The sequence below is a fragment of the Ictidomys tridecemlineatus genome, chromosome 1 (assembly GCF_052094955.1).
Source record: "Ictidomys tridecemlineatus isolate mIctTri1 chromosome 1, mIctTri1.hap1, whole genome shotgun sequence".
In the NCBI taxonomy this organism is placed as follows: domain Eukaryota; kingdom Metazoa; phylum Chordata; class Mammalia; order Rodentia; family Sciuridae; genus Ictidomys; species Ictidomys tridecemlineatus.
Genome location: NC_135477.1, coordinates 232322270 through 232342563, shown reverse-complemented (window position 1 = coordinate 232342563; position 20294 = coordinate 232322270). Strand labels below are relative to the sequence as shown.

The 20294-nt window shown below is 32.0% G+C and overlaps 1 protein-coding gene across 4 annotated transcripts in view; it reads left to right on the top strand.

Annotated features, from left to right (window-relative positions):
- The window catches only part of Cdh12 (cadherin 12), a 939290-nt gene that overhangs the window by 910578 nt on the left and 8418 nt on the right, over positions 1-20294 (top strand). For all 4 annotated transcript variants that reach the window (XM_078016895.1, XM_078016900.1, XM_021720037.3 and 1 more), the window contains exons 11-12: positions 15938-16059; positions 19492-19609. In XM_078016895.1, coding sequence (XP_077873021.1) covers positions 15938-16059; positions 19492-19609 — 240 coding nt within the window. The remainder of the gene's footprint in view (positions 1-15937; positions 16060-19491; positions 19610-20294) is intronic.

Here is a 20294-nt window from a genome sequence, read left to right as displayed (position 1 = left end):
GATTGGACCTTCTTGCTCAGCTAGACTCAGACACAAGAGTGTGAAGTGAACTACTTGAGCGAATGTGCTATTGTAAAGTTAAATGCTAGTCACCTTGTCTTGGTGGACCCTCCACCTGCATTCTCTGTACACTGTTTGCTGTAGTCTCACTTGCAGTGGACATCTTTCTTCCCTTCTGTTCTGTATCTGCTGTAGTTGCATCTGTTAATTCTTCCCTCTTGATAACTTTCAGTGATTAATTCCTATAGAATATTGAGGACAATTAATTTATGAAAATTAGTTTCCTAAACTATTTAATACAAAACCATTGTGAATCTTGCTAAAATCACTTGGAAGTAAGAGTAACAGACCCCTGCCTTAACTCAAGCTAAATGTTTGTGGATAATCCATTGGTAATCTTTTCCATACTATAAAAGTTTTCTTTCTCCCAGTAGCTACAAAACCACGGTAATGGTGTGAGAATAGACATAAAAATAATGATGTCCAGGGCCTCCTTTTAGAGCCTTGAGCTTCAACTACTTGAAACAGGAAAGAAAGTATAAACCCTTGTGTGAAAATAAAAGTTTTCAGTCACTGAAAAATTAGATTTCCTAAATTTATAGAACCATATGTGGTTACTTATCTCTATAATTAGTGCACATGTTCTCCCAAATTGTAAGCTGTAGATTTTAGCAAAATGCGAGTTAGGAAATCCTAGTTTATGGATAGCAAGTAGTTTCTTAGCCCTCATAGTCAGCACTGGAACTTAGGTATATAAGATACATCTGTACATATGTATCTCATGTGTCCAAGAAATCAATTTCCTCAGTAAACCTGCAGGGTATTACTATCTACAGTGTAGGAGCAAAGGAATTCAAATTGTTTATAGCACTGTGTCACACAGCTAATGCTGACAAACCTAAGATTGGAACCCTGGACTCTTTTACCAAAGTACATTTTGTGGATTGGGTGCCAACAGTTCTATAGCCATGCTTATTTGTGAGAGTTATGTGGGTTATATATACTCCTCTCTCTCTCTCTCTCTCTCTCTCTCTCTCTCTCTCTCTCTCTCTCTCTCACACACACACACACACACACACACACACACACACACAATATGAGAGTGATGCCAAATTAATATTCCTAAAACAGACTGACCATCAATTCCATTTTGAGAAATTCAGTATCTCTTCAAAGACGATTGAATGGATATCAGACCCATCAAAGAAGTCTTCTAGGACAAAATAAAGATGCCAAAATATCATCACATGATAATTCCAGATTCCATAATAAAAGCTAATTTTGAGTCTTTATTTTTTGCCAATGAACTTTTAAAGTAAACATTATTCATATTCTAATTCCTTAAGCTGACCTCATTGATCACGCTAGCCCACTGATCAGATATTATTATCATAGTGAATGAATGAGAAATAAATACCCATTACTTGCTCTTGCATGAATAATGAAATTGTTTAAGTAGACCAAACTGCAGGTTGAACTAGTATATGTTTTTATCTGACTCTTCTGTTAAAAACTTTCAGGTTAAGTGAAATGGTACAATGATACAACAACTTTAAATTAATTAAAAATCAATCATTTATCAGTGTTGCTATAGTCAGAGGTCCAAATAATTTTATTAGGCTCCTAATAGTTCTCTTTGGTTTGCTAATTTGTTCTTTTTATAATATTAACCTCAAGAATTTTAAAAGAGAGGGAAGCTTCAAAATTTTACCTCATTCAAATTATCAGAAAATCTCAACAGGCCAATGTATCTAAATATTTTGGTGTTAATGTAACAAATGCCATTAGTTAAAGAGGGCAAGCGATCATAACACTGTAGTCCTATAATTTCTTTCATATTTATAATATATACAAATTACATAGGAGACAATTTTCTTCTTATTGATATTCAAATAATAACATGGATTGGTTTCATTTATTATGAAATAAGTAAAAAAAAATCAATGAACTCTTTTCCTAAATGCTATTTTTGTGTAATTTTATATATACGTGTAACTTCATGAGTTGAAATTTAATTGTTTGGTAATCAATTTTTAAGGTTTCTTCATGAAGATATTTTTATGTTACAACTTGTTTTACTTAACATAGAACATGTGATATGATTTTCATATGTACAGAAAAATCAAGTTATAAGATTTTTTACTATAATTCAAGCTCAACATGAATTATGCATTTATTTTTATTCAGTATATTAAGAACCATTTGTGCAAAGCATCATTTGTTGTAGGTTATGAGAAAACTATAAATAGTGTCAATTCTTAAGGACATTGCAGTGAAAGTATAGATAGAAATTAACCAAATTAATGAATTATAATGTTATAATTATTAAAATTGTGTTTAATTCCATAAAATTCATATATAAGTAAACACTAGAAAGAAGTTGCAAAAGGTTGACTTTGCAAACCACTATGTGGTTTTAAAGTGATGAAGGATTTAAGTAAACAACCTTTTGGCAGAATATTCTTTTTTTAAAACATTTTTTAGATGTAGATGAACACAATACCTTTATTTTATTTATTTATTTTTATGTGGTGCTGAGGATTGAACCCAGTGCCTCATACGTCCTCTGCCACTGAGCCACAGCCCCAGCCCCTGGCAGAATATTCTGAAATGATTCTCTGTATGCCAAAAAACTAGCTATGAAATTATATTCTCAGACAAGGTGAAGTAATAATAAAATAGTTAAACTATTCTAATACTTGTATACTCATTAACTCATATGGTCCCCTTTGATAATACTGCAAGGTGAGTATTACTATCCATTGTCTAGGAGTGAAGAAATCAATGCCTTGAGACATTTCTTCGTAGCCTAGCACCACACAGCTAAAGAGGACAAATCTGGGATTGGACCCTTTGACTCTTCAAAATACATTCTGGGACGCGTATCCACTAACTTCTGCTTCCTTCTTTTATTTTAAATGAGTAATAACAATAATCATGGTAATTTTCAAATGCATTTTGAATAAAAAATACAGTCCAGATATTCTGTAAATGGGCTGACTATGTCACAAAACAGATTAGTATCACTTTTTCCAAATATAGATGGAGATGATACTGGGAATCATATTTATACATTAAGAGAGGAAGATGACAACATTTGAAATGTGTTCTCAAGCACAGCATTGCTGTTTGTCAGCAGGTTCTCAGTGTTTGCAGAGGAAGCCTATGAGAAAGTAGAAAAGATAACTTCTCCTTAAAGGTGTGGTGTCAGTTACCTATGGGATATTAGGTAATTATGCTATGTTACCAATTGCATCAGAATTCGGTCACATAGAACATCAACATTTATTATCTCATTTATTCATTCATGGGTGAACTGACTCCTCTAAATGTTCTCTCATTAGACTTTAATTAAGTTCACTCCATAGGTGATATTAAGATTCAGTTTCTTGCAGGATGCTGGACTTGAGACTTAGGCTCACAGGCTGTTGGTACCAGGATGTTCTCAGTTTCCTATCATGAGAGCTTCTAGGGCAGTTTATATCTCTCAGTCAGTGTGATCAAAATAAACACAGGAGACAGAGAATGTGTGAAAGATCAAAATTAATCCTTTTTGTAATTTTTTTTAGACATTGATGGGCCTTTATTTTGTTATTTATTTCTATGCGGTGCTGAGAATTGAACTCAGTGCCTCACATATGCTAGGTAAGCGCTCTACCACTGAACCTCAACCCGAACTCCATGAAATTGAACTTTCTATAACCTACTCTGAGAAATTACATCACATTGCATTTGCCACATTTTGTTTCAGTAGAGGCAAACTACTAAATCTAAACAACATGTAAAAATGGAGAGTAAAGCAAGTGTGTAAAAAGAAGGCAGTGATAATTATAGACCATTTTTAAAAGGTTGACTATTTTATGTGACTCTTGGCAACTAAATAAGTTATTTTAAAAAGAAGAAAATTTAGGAACCATATTATCTGGCCTCTAAGTTCTGAAAATTTTGTGAGAGAAGCAAATATCTGGTGAAATAAATGCCCAATCAAAATAAAAAGTGTTCTCACTATATCCCATAGAACTTGTCATTTAAGCTGAGTGTTTTAAAACATTAAAAAAACACACACATACATTGTGTGCATGTAAGAACATGGAACAATACGTCCTACCACCACATGAAACTTTAAAGCTTAAATAAACATATGGAAAATGTACCTTATCATAGGAGAAGATGGGATTACAGGTGGAGAAACTGCTTAAGCAAAGTTGTAGAGGTATCAAAGTTCATGTTGAGATCAGATCCTGCAACCTTTGTGAGACAGTTGGATGTACAGAGGAAATGGAGGGGAAAGATTGTCCGTAGTCTCATTTAGCCATCTAAAGCTTCACTGAGAATTTAGTTTTTCCAATGTGTTTTGAGTCTATCCTCATTTTGGTTGTTTCTACCTGTATGTCCTTTGCTTAACACCTTTCTAAAAGGCATGTACTTCTTCAACTTTTTTTGTTGGTGGATTTGGAATGCAGTTGTGGTCCTGAACCTGCATTTCTTTAATCCAGCACTCATCAGGTGGGGAAACTGCTTAAGCAAAGTCATAGAGGCATCAAAGTTCATGTTGAGATCAGATACTGCAACCATTGTGGGACAGTTGGATGTACAGAGGGAACGTTGCCAGACTCTCCAGTGTCCTAAAGATGAGCACAAATTGAGGGAAATAAAAATGTGGAACCTGTCACTACTCAGCATAGTTGAGGTTTTATGTCTGCATGGAGAAATTGCTTATGATTCTAAACCGATGTCATTTTTTCTTCCTTCAGTTGCCCAGATAATTAACCTTCTCTTACTTTTCAAAGAAGCCTTTTCATAGATTCCTGGTAGAATCTAGGTAGTTTGTCTACCATTTTCTAATTTTCTTTTTTTCTTCCCCCAAGTAACTATATGAAACTAATTTGTATTCTCAAGTGAAAATAAATTTTATTTATACTAGAATTGGCAACATTTCAATAGTAGTTCTAAGAGTGATACTGTGAAGAATGAATCATTTGTAAAGTTTTCAAACTATTTCATAAAGCTCTGAAGTGTATCATATAACATGGAAAAAAATAATCATTTATGTCATCTCGATCATCAACTTAATTTAGAAATGTTGCCATTTTGCTCACTATTATATGCTATGCAAGTATAATGAAATCCAAATTTATGTTGTAAGAGCTTATATTTTATTTTAAACCTTCAACTGCTTAAGAGTCTACTAACATAATCAAACTGCTTAAGAGTACTTTAAATCAATGTAATTGCTTCAACAAAATCACATGTACAACATTAATGTCAGCCTTATTTTTTACTTAATTAGTATCAGTTTTCTCAGGAAGTAAAAACTACATGATGAACTTTTCACCTAATTGCTGAAATCCATATAGAAATATATATTTATACAAATATGATATATAAAGTTCCATTAACACAGAAATATTCCTTTAACCTGACAGAGCTCCAAGAATAGAAAAAAATATATCAAAACTATTACATTGACATGATATATCATATCTAATCTATTTGTACAGTGATATTATCAATTTAGCATGGACTTTTAGAAGAAATGTCTTTATCATATACATCTTTGATTCCACAGTATATTACACATTATGAACTACATGGATATGTTTGTAATTAATATACTGTGAATGTTCAACCTTTCTTGAAATATATTACTTATTAACAATTTAAGTCACCAACACTACATTATGCCTTCTATTCATTAGAGTCTCAAAACTATTCATCATGAATATAAATATGATAGCAATAGTTTAATATTTTTTCATTTATTTAATCCTTAGTGTACCTTAACATGCCATTTTTAATGTTTAGAAAAAAAACTTCATTAGAGGGGCTCATGGAATAATGAACATAAAGCACAGTATACTGTAAAAAAATAGCATGTTAAAATGTCAATCAAAAGAAAGCAAAGAAGGAGGATGCTGTGGTAGCAGAGAGAAAGGTATTAGGGAGTACCTCCACAATAATGCTGCATGTTAACTATAATGTCAGGGAAAAGGTAATTAAAATTATTTGTGTATTGGATACTAGAAATATCATCTATTTCATTCTTGATTGGAAAAAGCACTGATACTAAGAATAAAGTAATTGAATATAAAAGAAATAATTAAGTATATGGAAAATATTTAGGGTGAGTAAAAGGTGACACTCTTTTATTTGTCTTTGTCTCTCTCCCTGTACTTTTCTCATCCCAATAATAAAGATAATCAAGGTGAGAAAAAAATTAAGGTTTGTGTTTTCTTCCAGCCTGTGTGATATTTCAATATTATTCTGAAGAGGTAAAGCTAAAAAAATAAAACAGAAGTATGAATTGTATTTTTGAAAATGTATGCTGATTGAAGAATAATTAAAAGGATTTAAGAAAAGCAGGTTTGGAGAATGGTAGAAAAAGCTAATAAAAAGATTTTGTTATAATTTAAGACAAAAACTTATTGTTCTATGAAGCGTTGACAGTGGATGAAAATTGTAAGATTAAAATGATGAAAACTGAAACTCACTTAATGTGAAAACACAGGGTGGGGAGTGAGACATCAGTATTAGGGGTCAGGTTTCAGGTAGGAGACAAGAGTAAGGGGTGCAGTAAACTGATGTAGAACAGAGAAACAGAAATAACAGTGTTTTGCAAACTCTGAGCTTAGTTTTGAACATTAAGGGTAGAATATGCTTGCTCCTCATACAAATCATTGCCATATTTGTGTATACTGGTCATAATTAATGATTTAGTAATGATTTAGCTTTGAAAAATATATTTGGTGGGGCTGGGGTTGTAGCTCAGTGGTGAACCCTCACCTAGTATGTGTGAGGTGCTGTGTTCTATCTCAGCAGATATATGTATTTATCAGCAAAATAGATTATAAGTGAGTATGAACAAGAAAAGTTAAGTAAACTGAAAATGTGCCCTTAGAAGAAAAAAATGATGAGGAAGTAGAAGAACAAACAAGACGTGGATGCATAGAAATGAACAAATATTTTTAGGAGCTATAAACCACATTTTGATTAATCAAGAATTATAGAAGAGGCTAAAACACAACTGATTATTTTGTGCATTATATTCTTATTGCTTTTGCATCTTAGTTGATTATAATGAAAGAAAACTACATAGAAATATAAACTATTAATGAATATTAAATCTCTGTAAATGGGTGTTTCAGAAATTTAATTACTTACCAAGGGACATTTGTTAATTAATTTTGATATAAAATCATCTTTATTTTATAATTAATATTAGTGAGTTTTATGTGTTTTCAAAATTAAAATATTTCAAATTATTTATTGTTCATTTATTAATTTTATTTACATTTATCTTTAATACATTAAGGTCTAAAAAGTATACATATTTGTGGAGTAATAAGTAATATTTCAAAATCTTTGAACTTGTGTAATATTTATATCAGGATAACTATATCTATTGTCTGGAACATTAATCATTTCTTTATGGTGAAAACAGAATCCTTTCTCTAGCTTTCTGAAGTATACAGTATAATTATCTCTATTTCTATTTTTATTGTCATAAGTAACAGAATTTCATTTTGTTTTCATGGCTGAATAATATTCCATTGTAAATATCTACCAAATTTTCTTTATTTATTTATCAAGTGTTGCCCTTCTGTTGTTTCCTTTTCTTGGCTTTTGTGAATAAGGCTACAGTAAACATGGCAATGTCTTTTTTCTTTTTGACATACTTATTCCATTTCCTTTGTGTATAGACCTAAGAGTGGAAATATTATGTCATATGATAGCACAATTTTGAAATTTCTGAGGGAGTATCATTCTGTTTTCCTAAATGGCTGTACTAGTTTACATTCCCACCAACAATGTGCATGGGGTCCCTTTTTTTTCCTATTTTCTCCCAGCTCTTGTTATCTTTAGTCTTTTGATGACAGCCATTCTTTCTGGGATGATGCAATTCCTGATTGTGGTCTTGATTTTTATTTCCCTGATGATTAGTGATGTTTAGCATTTTTTCTTATTCTTCGTTGACCATAAAATATTAATCTAATGTTGTTGTGGTAATAATAGAGGCAGTAATTTGAGAATAACCTTTTATATTGCAAATGGTTTTACATAAAGTAAAATAGAATCGATAGATGTATAGATTTTATTATTTTTTTTTATTTTTTATTTTTTATTTTTTTTAAAGAGAGAGTGAGAGAGGAGAGAGAGAGATAGAGAGAATTTTTAATATTTATTTTTTAGTTCTCGGCGGACACAATATCTTTGTTGGTATGTGGTGCTTAGGATCGAACCCGGGCCGCACGCATGCCAGGCGAGCGCGCTACCGCTTGAGCCATATCCCCAGCCCCTAGATTTTATTAAGCATGGATCAATTCAGGGAACATACACTGAGAACTATGGCATCAGTGGGGCATGATCCATAGAGTTTTCTTGTCATGTCAACTCCATCTAAACTGTTTTAGCTCCTCAGCCCAGTCTGTTTTTAATGCTATATTTATTTGTTTGTATATTTAACTGACTATCATGTACTAGCACTGTGTTGTATATTGAATGACAAGATGAATATGGCACAGTTCTTGTCCTCAAGGAATTCAAAGTATCTAATACTTCATGTTATTTTAAATTTATATATATATATATATAATATATTCTTCATACAGTTTTCATTATTAAAAATAAAAATATTAGTGATATTGTTAGGGATTTCTTTTCCTTTAGAGATCACCAGAAGCACCAAAGGTAATATTTGACTTTACCATAGGCATCTATGAATAATTTAAATCCTTTTTATGGATTGCTCAGTCTAGTTTCAGATCACACCACCAAACGGAGCTATTATTAAACATGGCTTAACTTGACTTGCAATTTAGAAGTGAACTGGTTTAAAGAGGAAAGCCAAAGAAACCCTATATTATTCACTCATTTACATGTATCATACTCAGTTTATACAATTATAATTCAGTTTTTGGTATAAAAGGCTACAATTCCAATTTTGAAGTGATTGTATTTATAATTTAGTACACAATCACAAAATGGAATTTTCACTCATATAGCTATTCAAAAGCACTTGTCATTTTTAAATAAGGAAGCAAAGTAGCTCCCATGTATATTAATATAACCAGAACCTGGTATTTGTTAGAACTTTAAAATTTTCAAAACATTTTGTGTTAGACTTCTCACTTGGTTCTAAGAAATGTTGCATTATTTGACTATATTTATTGAATATCTACAGAGTTGAATACTACAAAACCCTCTCTTGGCTCTGAACTGGGTTTCCCCATAGCATGTTGGCTGGAGTGCAATATGAGGTGACTTGTGGAAAAGAGGTGATAATTGCCTGAGCAATCTCAGGCAGCATGCCTTCTTGCTCTTCAGTTCCTTCATAGACATCTCAGATCTCAGGATTCGATAAAAACACTGAGGAGACTCAGAATTCTGCTTTGGCTTCTGCAGAAATTTTAGGGAAGATAATGCCCATTTTCTCACCTATTCATAGGTATAAAATTTTCAAATTTTGTAGATCACTAGGACACTCTGGAAAATTTAAATCTGGTACAGAGTCTCTAGTTACTATGTAAAAGAGAGCTCTCCATAAATGTATCGCCTTCGGTTTGCTTTCTATGAAACCACTTGGCACTGAGCAGAACTGGGAGAGAATAGTACAGTTACATGAATTTTACATTCTCTTTAGGTAACAATCTTATTTATCTAGGATTATCAATGTTATATATAAAGAATAGTCACTAGTGACCTGTTTCTAAAAGAGATTTCTCATTTAATTTCCAGTTGATTGAACAGGCAGACTAGAGTTATGGGAACATGAAGGAAATATTTTTATTAAATGTACTAATTGTGTTAATTCCCACATGCTTTCTTTTTTAAAAAACAATTTACCTGCAGTCCTGCCTGGCTTAAGTTGACAGAATATGTTAACAGTCCTCAGCACACTATCTGTTATATGAAGGAAAAATGCAGGCCCAAATGCCAATACAAATTAGAATACAAATTACTCTCTCTAAAAAGGGGGGGCTTTTTACACATACCAGATCCTGGAACTCAGGATGAAAAGGATAATCCACCCAAATCATAAAATCTACAAGAACAGTTTCCTGTGAGTACAGTCATCTTGGTCCAAAGTGACCTACAGTTGTGATGGCAATGAGGACTTGGAAGTCCAATGTCATCCTGCTGTCAGTCAAGACAAGAGGTAGACCTGGGTAGGATTCTCTGGAAACTTCCCTGGGATCCCCAACAAAATTAAAGACAGGAAAGGACATATTCTCACACTCTGAGAGGACCAACCCACCATTTTCCTTGAGAATGTTCCCCTTTCCTATCACCACCTCGCTGGACTGGCAATGAACAGGGATCAAAGGAGCTGATTGTATCAATAACTAAGAAAATGGTTGATTAACCACACAGCACAGAAACATAAGGCAGGATGGTTCAGCTCGGTGACCCCAAGGGTCAGCTCCAGCACTGGAAAGACAAAAGAGTGAGCACACGGGAAACTTTCTATTTATTGGGGAAAAGACATTAAAGAATATTTCACCCAAATAAGGCAAGGATTGGGTTTCAAGGGGTTGCCCATTCCCGTCAGGTAACGCCCAGGTAGGGCTTGAAGTGGGCTCTGTTGCTGAGCTAGGGGGTAAAGGCCACTTGCTCTGCACAGCTTTCGTGTTTGCGCCAGACCTGTGCCCCCATAGCTCCAGGCGGGGGGAAGGAGCTCAGCTCAGGGGCAAGGAGTGATTCCCCATACTTTCTGCTTTCCTGTCCCTCTAACAAGCTGTTATACTGATGCCTGTTACTCTAAGGAATATGTCTGAAGTCTTTCTATCCTGATCCCAAGAATCAGTGTTTGCATGGAGGCTAGAGATAGGGGGCATGGTTTGCCTCATGCTACCTCAACAAGTTCCAGCCCTGTAACACAATGGTGGTCTTCCCTTAAGGATTTATCCCATTCCCACAAGCATTTGACACTGAGGTTGATCTTGACATCCTCAAGTAGTGGGGTCTGTCTTCCTTTCCTTTGAACTTAGAATGGAACTAAAGACTGCTCTGAATAATATAGGCAAGCTGTATTGTTTTGTTGCTCTCTTAGATTATAAAAGCAGTGGCTTCTGTCTGAGTTTCTCTCTTTCTTGTCATGTTTACATGTGGATTATAGTCACTACACTATTTAGAAGCCCAAGCTACATGAAGAGTCCTGGGACAGTTCCTATGTTTACATTTCCAAGTAGAGCCTTGAGCACCTGACATGATAATAAAGGAAACTTCACATAGCCCCAGCTAAAAAGAAAAAAAAACAAAAAAACAAAAAAACAAAAAAACATCTCCAAGACCAGCGCCAGTCTTCTTTAATACAATTTTAGATATTTATCATTACCAGTAGTTATATCTTGCTGCATAACAAATCACAGATTTTATTTGGTTCTGAATTCTAAAAAGGTTTATCTAATAGGGATGGTTTAACAACCAGAGACCTTTGAAAGATTGAATTTTTATCTGATTCCATGGTGAAACCCTCCATAACATTGTTAAATATAAATGACAAGAGCAGATATTCTTTCCCTGTGTATATTAGAGAAGATGTGTTTAGTTTTCACCATGATGTTAGCTCTCAGTGTCTTAGGGATACATTATCAGTTTGAAGAAGCTGCCTCTAATCTGAGTGGCTAATCTGTATAGAATTTTTATCATGAATGGATGTAGGATTTTTGTCAAATACTAATTCTGAATTTGAGATTCAGATGTAACTTTTTTTCTTTCTTCCACCAATACCATCAATAAGTGTTTATTCTTTGATGTTATGTTAACTTTGCCTCATTAGAATATCATTTAAGTGGAATTTAAATGGTCTTTGCTTCATTTGGTTATCATTATTTGTTAAATTCACACTTCTGGGATTGACTTAACATTTTTAATGTAATTTTTTATTTATATATGACAGAAGAATGCATTACAATCCTTATTACATTTATAGACTCCAATTTTTCATATTTCTGGTTGCATACATAGTATATGCACACCAATTCATGTCTTAATACATATACTTTGGATATATGACTTGATTTAACATTTTATTAAGGAATTTTGGGGCCTTTGTTTATAACATATACTGGTCTGTACTTTTGCTTTCTTCTGAAGTTTTTATTTGGCTTTGTTATCAAGTAATAAATGTTTCCTCTATTTTAAAGAATTCACACTATTTGGTTTTTAAACAATTGATAGAATTTCTAGTAAAGACATCTGGGAAAAGGCTTTTCTTTGTGAGGAGATTTTCAGTATACCTAAATTTTCATACCTGTTTTAGGAACACAAATGTTTCCTATTTCTTCTGTTAATTTTGATCATTTGAATCTTTATAAGAATTTGACCATAATTTTTTACTATTTTTGCAATAAAATAATTTATCATATTTCTTTACAATATTTTGTTTTGTTTATGATTAAAATATATTTCTTATTTTATTCTGATTTTGATATTTTTTTCTTTTTTATTTTAAAGTTGTACTTTAAATATGAATAGGCGATTCTAATTCTCATTCATTGAGTGAGCATGAGAACAGACTGCAGTATCGTTTAGGATTGGGACAAACATCTGACAAAATATTTTGAAGGCATGAGAGACAAATACATAATACTTTCTTTTCCTTCTTTCTTTCTTTCTTTTTTTTTTTTTTTTTTTTTTTTGGTACCAGGGATTGAACTCAGGGGCACTCAACCACTGAGCCACATCCCCAGCCCTATTTTGTATTTTATTTAGAGACAGGATCTCATTGAGTAGCTTAGTGCCTTGCTATTGCTGAGGCTGGTTTGTTCCTCCTGCCTCAGCCTTCAAAGCGGCCAGATGTGCATCCTGCACCTGACCAGAATTATATCTTGATTATCATAAATAGACCACAAATTATTAATTAAGAGATTATTAAAATAGAAACAAAGTAGACTAATGATAATGGAAATTTAAACGGTCTATTAGGAACATCACAATTATGTGTGACATCAGTTGTTTAATGTTTACAAAGCCAATAATTGAATTTGTTTTTTAAGTATTAAATAATAACTAAACCCTGTATAATTTTGTTGTCAAATATTTGGTCATTATACTCTTGCTGAATCAAAGTTAAATGAAATTTTATTATTGCTCTCTGAAATATAGATTAGATGGGTCAGAAAGAAAATAGGTCATTACTTTGTCAACACACTTTAGTAAATTATATACCTAAGTGAAAAAACGCTGCATTACTTTTATAAATTATATACTATGGCAAAAAGTTCAAGGCTTATTAGACTGCAGTAGTTCTCAAACAGAGATGTTTCTTCCTACCTAGCTTGGCACTAAGGAATTCAGTATATCATTTTCAAACCCTTAATTATGAAAAAATTAAAAATGTATTTAATAGAGAAAAGAATAACATAATTAAATCCATAAACCTATTAGTCATTTTCAGCAATATGAACATGCTGTTGTTATTGTTTTTCGTCTATCCTTGATTGAACATTTATTTTATGGTTGTTGCAATGCTGGCTTCTGACATTTAATTTCAGGAAATCTAGGTGTCCTGCAGTGCACAGAATTGTTTCACACAACAAAGATTTGTCTTAGTTAAAACGCTTAAAGCATCCCCTGGAGAAACACTATTAATAATAAGTTATTACAGTATTGATGTTTTTTTGTGACAATTTACTCATGGAAAACATCAACTAAAATGACATTTTAGGGCAATAATTAAATAATTTAAAAACTACCCAGAATTTTTGATGGATGAATGTAGACCTAAATTCATTTTGATAACCTTTTTATATATTATAAAAGTAGATTGTTAAGATAAACACAATTGAGGGATAAGACTTGTCTCCTCTGTAAGAAATTCCCTCTCAACTAACCTAATGAAATAAAACTCTAGAAAAAAGTAGAAAAGATATTCTCCTCTTTATGTGGGCTCTGGACTTGAACCCACATTACCATGCAAAACAGGAAGTAGAGTGTTTCTCATTGTCCAGATGTTGAACAGGTTGTCATTCTTCTTAACAGCAAAATCTGACATAATATAAACTATTTATCTATTTTAAGTGGCTGTATAATTATCAGTGTGCTTTTCAAAAATAATAATAATATATAATAGAATTGAGAAGCACTGACTGAGGAGTCAGAACATCTGTGGTTTTTGTAAAAGTCACAACTCCCTAATTTTTTTAAGAGTTCCATATGCATAATAGGGTTGACAATAGTGTCTATATAATAGTTGCCATGAACCATCAATGAGTTAATCTGTAAAATGTGTTTTAGAATATTGTTGATTAATTGTTAACTTTTTAAAGTTTTAAGCATTTGTTTTATTGTTGATATACAGTTTCTTTAGAAATTTAAACCAAGGTTAGCAAATTTACTGACTTTTATCCCTATTCTGCACTACATGAATGTAAGTACTAATAAAATAACTGTATCTAGCTAATCTCCACAGAATATAACTGGTAATAAAAATAAGAATTTCACCAAAACATTGAAAGTTATGTAAAACATCATCTTATTTAATACAACAAATCTATGAGGAAGGACTTATTGATATCATGTGTTTTACATGGGGAAACTCAGTGAAATAACTTAATAAGAAAGGTTCAATAACTTTTGAAAACTAAGCCAAAGTTTTTTTTTTATCAAATAAGTTAATATGCTTTCAACAATATCAATATCTTACATCATATGTATTTTCACAATCATTCTCCAATATTAATAACATATCTTTCATAACTACATCAAATATCCTCATTTCATATATTCTCTGTCCATACTGGTACACAAGAGTAGATTTCACAGTGACATATGGCAATGTGTAGATATTTCTTTTATTAACGTTCAACATTTTTTAAAATTTCTTTCTACTGAATTTTATAGACTTGTGACAATCAGTCATTCAAAAATACTTGTGTACTCATTTTTTTAAAGCTTTCCAGATAGAGGTGTATAAGAATATTTTGAATATTCAATAACACTGTAGAAGAATTTAACTTTTTCTACAGAAGAATCAAGACAGAATGTATGGTAGAATATATATGTCTTTCAGTTTCATACTCCCGGGCTTGCATTTTTAACTCCCAATTTTTCTAGCTATGTGATCTGGGTAGGACTTTAAAAAATTGAAACAACTGATTCATCTGTAACATATTAAAGATAAATTTTGTATGTTGTAAGCTAAACTTACAAAATATTAAAGCATTTTGTTACAAATAATTTATTAATCTAATTATTTATAACATAATACTCTTATGTTTTGTAAGTAATACTTTTATGTTTTGTAATAAATTATTTATAGCATCCTTCAGCAAATGACAGGTAGCAAAGGGTAAGTTATTAGGTTGAACCCAAATCCTGTGATGGGATTTTAACAGATGCCTTTTCAGTTGAGACTTATTTTGATACTGTAGACAGAATCTATTATCTAACAAAAGTTTGCTTATTCTTTTCTTTCATAGAACCAAAAAGTAATTTCAAGATATCCTAGCTTTCTATAATGTTCCTTGATTTTACTCCCTTAAGTCTATTTTCTTAATTATAACTTATGTAAAGCAATCTCTCTTTCTTCTTGATACTTATCATTCTTTTATTCAGGAAGAAACTTCTGACAGGATTAATTTCAAAAGGGTCATTTAAGATGTAAAACATGGCAGATAGTAAAATTTTTACTACATTTGTAAAACTTAGAAAGCTATATTTTTTAATCTAATAAAAATATTGTTAATGGCAAAGATTACTCTTGTGAACTAACCCTGGTAAGATAGTTAAGTCATTCCACCAGAAATGCCCTAAACTTATAAAATGCCAGCTAAGTGGTTCGTCATACCTAATGGTGAGTTTCAGGGATGAACCCTGGTAATATGCCTTGTTCGTGTCCTGACACCTAAGCATCAGTGTTGCACTGATGTTCTTTATTGAAGAAAGAATAACTAAAACAATTTTAATCATAATTTATGTTTTTATGTTTCTACAGGTAACCCATTATTAACCAGCAAAGTCAACATACTAATTAATGTCTTAGATGTCAATGAATTTCCTCCAGAAATATCTGTGCCATATGAGACAGCCGTCTGTGAAAATGCAAAACCAGGACAGGTATCTTACAAATACTGTGAATCAAGAGTATATAAAACTATTGGTGGTACACACTTGTAATTTCATTGACTTGTGAGGCTGAGAAATTAAGATAACAAGTTTGAGGTCAGCCTCAGAAATTTAGTGAAACCCTATTTCAAAAAGAGAGAAGTGAAATGTAATTCATTGGTAAAGAAACCCCGGGTTCAATCCCAGAACCCACTGCCCCCCTCCAAAAAAAAAAAAATGTTTAAAGACGCATCGTATGTGTATATTTTCAACTCTAAGTCCAGACATATATACATGTGCATATGCTCATATTTCAGAACAAGTCCTCATAAAATAAATCATAAGAGATATTAAACTTGTGTGGATTATGGTGAATAAATGGATGTGAAAATAATCCCATAGGGAATAAAATTTTGATTTCCTAGCAAGTTTTTTGGATTGTGCATTCTGCCATTTTTGTACTCTCTTATTGTGGCTTTTCTAAAGAACCTGACTGTGAGCAAACACTCTATGGTGATATATTGATGTAAACTTCAATCACTTTTAAGTAACATAACCACTTAATTAGGTAAATTGAATGAGTTTTAATTCTTGAAATAAATTTTACATTTGAAACAATATTTTTTAAAGGGCACACTTTAAAATTTACTGACTTTCAATTTGTGCATGTAATACTTCTTAGTAGATTATTTGTCTAAAAGCTGTGCACCAGTGATATGTACTATCAATATAACTATTATATGAAGTTTAAATAAAATTTAGAGCCCATGTTCACTCCAGTAACATTTCAAGTGCTCAGTAATTGTATGTGTCAAGCAGACACCATTTTGGTGAGTAACGTTACATTTTCATAAGCATGGAGACTTCTAGATTGACTTTGTTTTCTCAATCATTCATAGATGATGTGAAGAAATCACTACATATTTTCATCATGTTACCTCAAATAAGAAATCTGCATTATTAATTTATAATAGTCACAAAATGGATTAAACCTTATCACCTTGAATGCATCCACAATATTCATGGATGTCTGTTTCGCTTGTTCTACTCCAATGTTTTTAATAGTAGATGCTACATAAATATTTGAGCATAAATTAACTAATTTGGATAATTTGAAAATTAAAATAAGTTTACAAAACTTCTACAAATTAGCTATTTTTCACTTTTGAGGAGCTCCACTGTGCCAAAGTATATCAAAAAGCCATTTTTGTCTTCTGGAAACTTAGGAATATTAATAATATCAGGCTAATCAAAATCTTATAATGCTCCAAATGAAATTAGCCTCTGGGAACAGAACTCTATTTTGATATATTTGTCTAATAAAGTGAAAGATTTGAGCTACTGGTACAAGTCCATGTTACTAGAGATCAACCAGATTTTCTTATTTGTGGACAAAGTAGTGAAAAATCCGTTGTATTCTTGCAAACTCTATATCAAAAAATATCTGTTGGGTTTTTGTGTCCTACTCCTCAATACTTATGTTCAAAGCACAGTGCTGAAATGTCCCTTGAGTTTGCAGGGTGTGTGATATATTGCCATTTTCTGCTTTGGGGACCCAACTATAGTGCCCCTGGCCTACAAACCATTCATAGCAAATAGCTCTCTCTTCTGGATTATTCTTGAATATATATATATATATATATGTGTGTGTGTGTGTGTGTGTGTGTGTGTGTGTGTGTGTGTGTGTGTGTTTGTGTGCACGCGCTTGCGCTTTTCTAAAAAGGAGAGAAATAGTAGGGAATAAGTTGGTCTTATGTAAGCCCGTGAAAATTTATGTGAGAGTTATTTTCTTCGGGGAAGTGCTTTCCAAATAACGTTTCCAGATAAATGAATGTCTTTAATAGTTTCTATATGTTGTCCTAAGACCATTTTCTTTCTTCAAAAATATGTTCTTGATATTTTGTTGTTAAATATTTTTAATTTAATAGTGGCACTAGCTAACAGCATTAAGAAAACAAAATAAAAATTGACAATCAAATATTGGTTCCTTAGTAGTGTACAGAACTTTTAGGGGTGAAATTCTATGATTGGAGTACATTGGTCTGAGTCAAAAAAAGTTAATTTTCAGGGTCTGTATCAAGATTCTTTTTAAATTATCATATTCTATCATCTAATGATGAATTATAAAAGTCTCATTCATGACAATTATACAGGGAAAATAAATTCTGTGCAAAGAATTTGCGCTATAAGAAATTAAAATTTCGAATCCAGAATCCAAAATTCCTAATTTTGTTACTAATGCTGCACTGATACATAAATGCCAATAACAGCTGTTATTCATCTATCCATCATTTAGGTATCTCTCTGTGTGCCCAAATATATGGGAATGTAAATTGTAGTCAGGAGACTGGACTTAACCAGGAATAAAAACTAGAAATAAAACAAAAATTAAAAGCATCAGTTTAATAGCATCAGTCATATGATGAATATTTTACACAATTATGGCAGGTTACCATAATTGAATATAACGTCTTCCTCTGCCAGATTGAAATTTAGTTCAAAGCATGATCCTCTGATCAGCACACATCCTTTGTCTTTTGCCACACATGCTTCCTGAAATTAGTCTGTCTGGCACACAGCTATTGGATATGTTGATTCAAAAGTGCTTGAAAGCCATTCTGATTATTGTTTTGTTTTGTTTTGTTTTTGGTGGAATGGAATCCATATCTTTTTGCATGCCAAGTAAGCACTCAACCACTGAGCTGCCTGTCTAATCACTTAAAGCCATTGTTACTTCCTTATCTATGTAGTGAATTATGAATGTTATAGTTTGGCTCTGAGAAATTACTTTTTGATTGTTTTCAAGTTTAAGAGCATCTTACTGAAATATCAGGAATTTAACTAGACTATATGCTACTTTTGTTGACAGTGAAGAACATTTTTGAAATAGGGATTGTAATGCTTATTATGGAAATCTATAAAAAACATATTTTTGTTCCTAACCAATGAGGGAAAATTAACGTAAAAACAGAAACAATATACACATTCTTTCTTTGTTTCCCATTGTTTTATACATGAAAATAAAACTCATTCTAACAAATAACAGTTCTAAAATTTTGCTATTTCTAGCACTTTTAGATAATCAAATATTTTGTTTCCAGTAAGCAGCTTCATATTTAGGCTGGAAAGCACTTAATTCATCTAATTTAAAATGCAAACAAGTACATTTTAGTTTCATTTTGCTTATTAGTGAGAATTTTCAATGCTGTTAAGCTTTTCAGTTTTACATATATTGATTTAGAATTAACCTGTGTCCTATAATTGAGCCTGCTATTAAAACCTGTAAACATTTAGAAAATTGTTAATAAAAATTATGTGTGAGTTGAAATGAATTCAAAAAGTATAATTTCTGTAGCATTCTTCATTAAATGGATTTATAAACCTGTTATGTAAAGTTCCTTTCAAAACTGATTGACTTCAAGTTCAATCTTAACTTTGTTTCAGATAATTCAGATAGTCAGTGCTGCAGATCGAGATCTTTCACCTGCTGGGCAGCAGTTCTCCTTTAGATTATCCCCTGAGGCTGCCATCAAACCAAATTTTACAGTCCGGGACTTCAGAAGTAAGTATAAACACTTAAAGATTTACTTTTTTCAAGTAGCTTTTTCAAAGGGCACATATAGAGGAATCAGTACTTTTATTAAAAGCATTCAATTTTGTAAAATAAGGAAATCCACATATGAGAAATCCAACATTGTCTAAATAGTAATAAGTTAAATATTTAATCTATATGGATCTATCTAGAAGGCCAATATATTTCCACCATACAAAGGAATGTCTCTTAATGAGCCATGCATGTAAAAAAGCTACCAAATTGAAAGTTGTCCCTAACAAATATATCCTTTGGCTCCCATGCATATTTCTTGTACATTCAAATAGGTAACTTTATAGTATCTGTTTTATTTTAATAACACTCAGTATAGCACAGGTTACTAATGTAGATATTGTAATTAGAATAATTCCCAGGCCATACCAAAATGGTTGACTCTCAGAAAATTATACTAAACGATGAGAACTTCACTGTGCTTGTATTAAATTCATGTATACAAAATATGAAACATGAAACATAATGGTTATAATATATTACTACCACTAGAATTTTAGTTATCCCCTCATATACCATGGTTACACTTACTTTCTACTCCTATTATGGCCAGCACTGCTACTACTTCTGTTATTACTATGACTCTATTATATCTACTACAAAAAAACATAAAGAATACTGGATTTCAGATGCTTCTCAATGT